Source organism: Bidens hawaiensis, unplaced genomic scaffold, assembly GCF_021521415.1.
Source record: "Bidens hawaiensis isolate Kalapana, Puna unplaced genomic scaffold, B.hawaiensis_p1.1 tig00023194_1, whole genome shotgun sequence".
NCBI classification, from domain to species: Eukaryota; Viridiplantae; Streptophyta; class Magnoliopsida; order Asterales; family Asteraceae; genus Bidens; species Bidens hawaiensis.
In genome coordinates this window covers 183,133-191,636 of record NW_027493626.1, presented here as the reverse complement: position 1 = coordinate 191,636, position 8,504 = coordinate 183,133, and the positions used below count along the sequence as shown (strand labels likewise).

Here is an 8,504-nt window from a genome sequence, read left to right as displayed (position 1 = left end):
AAAGTCCAACGCATCTTTAACGATGTATTAGGAAGTCTAATGCATCTTTGACGATGTGTTTTACAAACACGTCGTTAAAGATGCGTTAAATTTTCTAACACATGGTCGAAGATTAGTTAGAGTGAGACGTGATAAAAGTGGAATCTTTTTCCAAAGTAGGCTTATTTTGGGATTTTTCCCATAAATTCATAAAACATAAACAAATCAATGACAAAGAACATACGTACAACTATTATTGCAGCATAAGCCAAAGTTGTTTGGTATGTGACATGTGTCGTTTTCAATCTTGAACTTTTTACTCGTCACATTTAATGGATAGGAAAAGTCCGTGTTTTTTACTTTTAAGCTGTAAAATGGACACATATATGATTATACTTGTAATAATCACTATAATTGAAACCTAAATCTAATTATAATAAAACGTGCGTGCTATCAGATGTTATGATTTGATGTGTCTTTTATCTTGATGTGGATTGTTGTTACACAATAGAGTTAATATGTTAATGAGTTTAATAAAAAGTTTGTAGATTGTTTCTTTTCGAAAAAAATGAATATGTTTAGCTACAAAGGTCGATCTTGAGGTCAATATTTTTAGGGTTGATCTAAGGTAAATCCGTCTTTGTTTATAGTATTTTTTAAAATGGATATGTCGTGTTAAAAGTTAAAGATTAAAAAATAAATCAGGGTTGGCATGTTGGATTTTATATTTCTATAGTTCAAATGCACTTGTTTTTACACATTTAAAAAAAAATTAAAATTTAGAGTAGTAATATGCTAAACAAAAAAAATAATAAACAAATCGTGCTCATGAGAATGCGTGCTTTTTGGGTTAATGCGTCTCAAGTGATATTTGGGTTCATCATGTGTTTCATCCTCTGTAAATGTAAATCTCCTAGGTCCATGTCAGTCACTTGACAATCTATGAACAAAGTCTGTTTAACATCCTTAAGTACTTTGTTTATTTTGTAAAAGAGAATTAATCATTTGATTATATCTCAATAAACTTAAAGATGCGTGTCGACTAGTAATTATGTCATATTAATTTACTACAATTTTCATTATATTACTTAAATTATTTACTATGATGATTTGTGAAGAAGAGATGAAGTAAACCCAATGAACTCACAATTATAACACAAATAAACCAAAAAATAAAAAATAAATAAAACTTACATGAAAAAAAAAACTAATATTAAAACATATTACAAACACATTGAGGGATAACTAACAAAAAAAATTGAAGTTGTTAACCTTGAGACTTGAACTTGAGAAACATTAGCAAGAGAGTTAGAAAAGTTAACTAAAATCATTGACCAAACAGGTAGATTGAGTGATGAATGAAAATAATTATTTAAAATACCAAAATAATAGCATTAAAACCTTTTTGTAGCACCAAACTTTACTTTTTATCTATATACATAATATACAAAGAAGTACATCAACAACATAGTTTACTATCAACAATACACAAAACATTGGTAAAACATAGTGCACAACAAACGAAAGCAACCAACTTGAAATCGTATATATATAAATTATTTACTATCGAGTAATCATTTCTAAATCGTAGTTATCAACATAGGTGCACAAGTCAGTCAACCATTAACCGGTTAATATGCTAACCGGTTTTTATTTGCGGGAATTAATCGGTTAGACCGGTTTTTCAGTTTGGGTAGTAACTGGTTTTGACCGGTTATAGAAACGGTTTTGACCGGTTAGACCAAACCGGTTAACCGGTTAATAACCATAAAAAACCCGATTTTTAATAAAATAATAATTAAAAAAATCGGTTGACCGGTTCAGTTAACCGGTTTTGAAATCAATAATACAAACCGGTTACTAACAGACGGTTAGGATCGATAAATAATTGGTTAAAATTAGACTAGTTAGTAACCGGTTATAAAATCGCATACAAACCAATTAAAAACCGGTTAACCAACTTCTGTGTGTACCTCTAGTTATCAATATCACAATCATAAAATAGCATCCCTTAATGCCACGTAAGGATAGCCTTTTGACCTTTTCTTAGTTTACTTGGACTAAACAATTGTGGGTATGTTAGCACATTTAAAAAGTTTAATGGGCTTCAGTCATCCCATTTCTTAGTTTACTTGGATTAAAAAACATTTTTTTGATAAAAAAGTCTTATTGTGTTTTAAACATTCACCCAATTATCGACTCTAGTGATGCAGTCAGTTGTATTGTACAAAGTGCATGCGTTGATTTAAATTTTAAACACATGATAGTGAAAAATATCTTTATGTCAAGCCACTGTTTCAACTTTTCTTTTCTTTTTATTATATCATATGCAATTGGATTGTTTGCTATCAAATCAAATCCGGCAAAAATCAAGCTAAATGTTAAATTTAGTGACAATAAAACTTTATAAAAGTGTACCTTTGGTTACCTATTCTATATGTAAAGACAATACATATTTAGGTGGCATGTGAGATAAGTATCAAATTTAGTGACAGGAAACGACTTGAAGCTGTTTTCGAAGCAATTAACCCTAACTAGTCAAATCTTCAAATGACAATGACTTGTAATTATTTGTGTTATGAATCACCAATCGTTCAGTATTAATAATAATCAGTATTAAGTACCATGTTATGGCATTACACTATTATGTTGTTATTCTATGTTGGTGATGAATTTTCTTTTAAATTGCAAAGCGTACATGAACGCAGTTTTGAAATCCGTTTCAATTTACCATGAACAAACCATATCAACTGGAGCTTATTTGGTTGATTAGTTGATGATTTGATTTTGATTTTTGTTTATCGTCACAATTTGGTAACCAAGATATGCATGTGTTTGGTATTACAACTTTTGAAGAATAAAACGTCACACAAGGTGAAAAATCTGGTCAATGATGGATCTAGAGAGGAGAGATTATTTTTATTTTTTCCTAGTAAATTACGGTCATTAGAAGTTCTATATAGATATGCATGTGTTTGGTATTACAACTTTTGAAGAATAAAACGTCACACAAGGTGAAAAATCTGGTCAATGATGGATCTAGAGAGGAGAGATTATTTTTATTTTTTCCTAGTAAATTACGGTCATTAGAAGTTCTATATAGATATGCATGTGTTTGGTATTACAACTTTTGAAGAATAAAACGTCACACAAGGTGAAAAATCTGGTCAATGATGGATCTAGAGAGGAGAGATTATTTTTATTTTTTCCTAGTAAATTACGGTCATTAGAAGTTCTATATAGATATGCATGTGTTTGGTATTACAACTTTTGAAGAATAAAACGTCACACAAGGTGAAAAATCTGGTCAATGATGGATCTAGAGAGGAGAGATTTTTTTTATTTTTTCCTAGTAAATTACGGTCATTAGAAGTTCTATATAGATATGCATGTGTTTGGTATTACAACTTTTGAAGAATAAAACGTCACACAAGGTGAAAAATCTGGTTAATGATGGATCTAGAGAGGAGAGATTATTTTTATTTTTTTCTAGTAAATTACGGTCATTAGAAGTTCTATATGTAAAAATAACCTAGGAAAGAAATTATGAAAGTCTAACTTGATATAGATTAATTGTAAAAGAATTAAATTTAGACATTGGTCATTAGACCAATTAAGGCGTCTCTTTGTTGGATACTTGCCTGCCAATTATATTATTCTCCTCTTACCTTTTGTTTACTAGCAGTCTCACATCTCTCCCTCAAAGATAGTTCACCTAATCCTTAAAAATAATACTCATGATACACATATATACACTATAAGAAAATTGTTAAGACCTGACCGCCTTTACTGAAAACATGTGGTCGGTACAGCTTCTACCGTTCACATTGTTGGACTTAATTCCCGTCCTCAAGTCAATGAGGCGGGTTGGGCCGACCCATCGAGCCTATGATGAGTTTGTGTCTTGTTTATTGAGTTAAGCACGTGACTTGGTTTACATGGAATAAATTACTTGGTAAACAAGTCGAGCCAATGACTTGGACAACAAGGAATTTATTTATTAATTATTGTTTAATATGTGTTTACTAATTAGTATTTGAATATGATAAGGAATTCGTATCCTAGTCTAATTAGGTTTTAATGTTTAAACTAGTATATATACCCGAGCTTGTGGGTTAAATCATTGTGAGTTAAGAGAGTTTAAGAATTGTAATTTTTCGAGCTAATGAGAATTACAAGGATCGAGGTTATGATCTAAATTCGTTTTTGTGTTTTTCAATCCTGGTCACCAAACTTCACACATGTCGTCGAGATAGGTTCTTCGCTAGAAAACGGCGATCTCAATAGGTTAGAAATGTCATTGGTAAAAACTAAAAAGTTCGTAGGTTTATTTACGACGTAGCTTAGATAACCCTATACCGACCACATGTCGTCGGTAAAGGTACAGTTGTGAAAACATTTTCAGACAACGAATGATTGTAAAAAAATCAAAAATTAAAATATAATTACTTTTTTCCGACCACATGCATGTCGTCGGAACAAATTTTCACAAGGCGCCAAAATTCCTTGTAAATCTATGCCGACCGGCGACATGTGATCTGAAATGAAATATAGTCAAACCCTATACCAACCACATGTGGTCTGTACATGTGCTCTATAGCGACGACAATTGTGGTTGGTATAGGGGTGGTCAGGTTAGATAAGTTTTCTTCTGGTGATAGCGCAAACTCTATACACGAGGCTTCTGGATGTGCGGGCCCATGGGTATCAGGCCAAAGAATACGCATTCTTAACCTGCATTGTTTCAAAAGGTTGCCAGTCCATCCTTTTTGGACACTCACCATTACCACTCGAATTAACATGGTTGAACATTTATTATTGTCAGTTCATCCATACTTTTCGGGCAGAATTTATTCCTTATTGATTCATCTATGCCAGACATATTGTTGTCTATCGATCCATCCTTGTTAGACATATATTCAACATAATTCTGCATATATGAGGAGAATATGACTTTAGCTACTTTAAATAACATCCGATGGAAACTATGATGTCTATTCCTTTCCAAGTTCCAACCATATACAAGCATGTTTTTTTACAAATAAAACATATGCATGCATGGGGTCCATAAAATTTGTAAAGTAGGGCGACATGTTTTTTCACAAGCATATGCATGGGTTCAAAAGTATGCATGCGCATTAGTACTATGAATATTGCCATCGGAGAGATTGCTTAAGATAATCAAGAGTTTTGGAAGCGTAATTGGCCTCTTGGTCCAATGATCACGGTTGAGACTTGGAATCATTATGGTCTTAGGTTTAAAACTTGACTCAAAGGGTTTTTGTTTATTGTTATGGATTTCCTCCTGGGATGTTCCTATGTGTGTTAGACCAGCCTTATAGTGTCAAAATCAGTATAGACAGTTGGCATCCCGTTTAAGGAAAACTCATCGGGATGTTGAGTGCAGTTCCAAACGTTGTTTAAAGAGGAAGATGATGAGGAGGAGCTGAGGAGGAGTTTCAAATCTTGGATACTTTGTTTCAAAAGACGCTTTGCACATTAAAATATGATTACAAATAAATAATAATGACACATAAATAATGGTCTAATACTGGATTAATATCACATTCAATTATTTTTTGGATTCGAAAGTAATCCAGATACGGTAATGGAGTAAAATGATATATAACTCAACACGAAGATCTCAAGGTACTGCATCAAACAACTGAATATCTAGTTGACTATTGTTCATCTCACTTGGCACCAATTGCATCATCAGAGAATCTACATCCCAACTTTGACCAAGACTTGAGTCAAAACTATCTTGTACATGGTGATCATGAGCTGGAAATGGATCACCCATGAATGAGGATGGAAGTGGAGGAAGATCAACATCAAGACCGGTCTCAAATTCTTGATCGTGTTTGATCAACGACCATGGTGCATTGACCCAAAGATCTTGATTATTGACCGTTTGTAGGTGATTATAACCGAGCGTAACATTAGTTTTGTTGTTTTCAAGGTTTGTAGCAAGAAACTTCTTTTTGTTGCAATTCCAGAAGTTTTTTATTGCGCTATCGGTTCTTCCTGGTAAGTGTTTTGCAATTTCAGCCCATCTGTTTTCAAATAAAATAACAAAATAAATAAATATTTAAGTAATGAAAACAATTAAAAAAAATGTACAAAAGGTTATCTTTCATACTTATTTCCCAGGTTATTTTGTAGATTGATTATCAGCATGGCTTCTTGGAAAGAAAAGTTTCCTTTCTTTAAACCTGGTTGTAGGTAATTAAGCCATCTTAATCTGCAACTCTTGCCACTTCTACGTAACCCTGTTTTAAAAGCATATTTGAGTTTTATGATAGTTTTAGAATTTATTTATATCCTCTTCAAGCATCATTCAATTCAAAACCAATTTTAACTAAAGAACTATGATACTTAGTAATAATACTATTTTTATTTAATTTACTTTTAGTCGTTATACAAAGTGCTATGTGATTACCTCACTCTCTAACTCCCATTACATCCAAAATCATTATATTTATATACAAACATATTAAGTTATTTTCCTAGCTATTTCTCTATTAAACAAACCCTAGCCTCTCTTAAAAGAGTAAAAGATACTCCAACTATATATGTTTCTTAAAATTTTGCTTTAGAAGCTAACAAATAAGATAAAACAAACAGAAGTAATATTTAAATGATCAATGATTTTGTCCACTTTCTATATGGGAGTGGTACATATTCTTGAACACTAAGATACTTTGTAAAGCTTATCAAAAGTTTATCGTTGAGATAGCTCCAGTTTGTTGTAGTGAGAATAAAAAACAGAAGCATTAAATATAATACAGTTTTTGATCCATGAATAACCTGTTTCGAGTGTTTAATCTTGTTTTTTGAATTGTTTGAAAGTGAATAAGTAGTTCGAAGCTGCTTCTCAAAGCCGAAAAAAGAAAGAAATAACAATAAACAGGTAATAGTTTAATAAGCAATCCCTAACAGGCCAAATTCTACTCATATATACCTGAAGAATAATATTTGTACATAATTAAATATTAAGTACACAAACATATATCATGATTCATGCATGGGTGAAAGAGGGAAAGGAAAACCAGCAAGTTTAGGAATAGAGGTCCAACGACGATTGCAGCCGTGGGTAGAAATGCAATTTACAAGTTTTTCATCCTCTTCGGGTGACCATAATCCTCTTTTCGACATTGTTTTAAGTCTCTCTAATGAAAGAACGAGAAAGTGAGAAACAAATAATGTTATATATCATCTTTAAATAGGATACATAATTAATATCATTGTCACATGGATATTGGTGATGATAATGAAATGTGGGAATTCAAATACATGTTTGTATGTAAAGGTTCTAAGTCATTATTGTCTTATTGATTAATCGAATCGTAATTGAAAAATGAAATAATGAAACTAAAATAACCAATGGGGTCTTTTCTGTCTTATGTTTATATGAAACTTAGATGTTTAAGATGCAAGTTCTCTGATGTATACACGTTAAATTGTAACAAATTTGTTAAAAAAAACATATAAATCTAATCTTCAAATACATTTTAATATTCAACTATTTTTATTTTACATTTTCCATAAAAGTCGGGTAGGATATAAGCATGTGAGCCACATTACTAATCAAGTTATTGGTTTGATGTTACACAACTATATAGGGTGCACGTATAGGACATGTATATAACTTTATAGAAGCATGCATAGGTCCGTATATATAGCTTACCTATAGGACAACAAATGTCTCGGTATACACTTGTATAGAAGCATATATGTAATCATTTGAAAATGCTTCCACTAGAGTGAGTGATGGATTAACGTGATGATCAAGTGCACCAAAAAGAGGGAGTAGTTTTACTATAACATAGTCTTATATTGAGTAATTATATATATGGATAGTATCTCAAACTGATCTAGTTTTAGAATTGATTCAGTTGATTACAAACGTTGTTGTTGATATGAAGATCGTTAACATGAAGTTACAACAAATGTTTTTTAGATTAAAACATTAAAAAAGAGTTGAAATTCAATATTATCTATCCTTTTAAAATTTCAAGCAATATATATAATTTATTAGTTTATGTATGTAACATGCACACATGTATATTATATTACCATGTATGCTATATTACTTACATATGTGTAAGTAACATTTAAAAAAAACTTAGAAAAAACCTGTATGATGTTTTATTATGTACATATTATACACATATATATTTGAAAATTACAAAATAAGAAAACATATTATGGAATTTTTAAGTTAAAAAAAAGTACCAAATTTTTCAAGAAATTTATTTTTAACAGTTACAGACACCATATAAACCCGGGTCTCACTTCCAAAATCAAAATTCTTTACCACCCAGCTCAAGTAAACTTTAAGACGGAACCCTAAATTCACCTTTAAAAAAATAGCATATATGGCAAGTAATTTATCATTCCTTAATAAAAGGATAATGCTTTTTATGGGAAGACAAATTGAACTATTTGAATTAATGAATAGTCACATTAGGATAGCCTGTTAACATCAATAGAGCTAAACAAAATCAATTTAGATGAATGTA

At 31.1% G+C, this 8,504-nt stretch overlaps 1 protein-coding gene across 1 annotated transcript; it reads right to left on the bottom strand.

Annotated features, from left to right (window-relative positions):
* Positions 1–5,623: 5,623 nt before the first annotated feature.
* On the bottom strand, positions 5,624–7,137 carry LOC143567006 (transcription factor MYB86-like). Its single transcript, XM_077053542.1, has 3 exons — positions 7,032–7,137; positions 6,122–6,251; positions 5,624–6,035 (listed from the first exon to the last, which is right to left on the bottom strand). Exons 1-3 carry the CDS (start codon positions 7,135–7,137, stop codon positions 5,624–5,626), a joined length of 648 nt encoding a protein of 215 aa, XP_076909657.1.
* Between the last annotated feature and the right edge of the window lie 1,367 nt (positions 7,138–8,504).

Bases quoted from the DNA above. Each gene is read 5' to 3' on its own strand.
- LOC143567006 (XM_077053542.1), bottom strand. From the start codon at position 7,137: ATGTCGAAAAGAGGATTATGGTCACCCGAAGAGGATGAAAAACTTGTA. The intron at 6,252-7,031 runs GTTTTCCTTTCC...CTTTTAAAACAG, and splicing joins CTCTATTCCTAAACTTGCTG to GGTTACGTAGAAGTGGCAAG. The intron at 6,036-6,121 runs GTATGAAAGATA...ATTTGAAAACAG, and splicing joins CAAAATAACCTGGGAAATAA to ATGGGCTGAAATTGCAAAAC.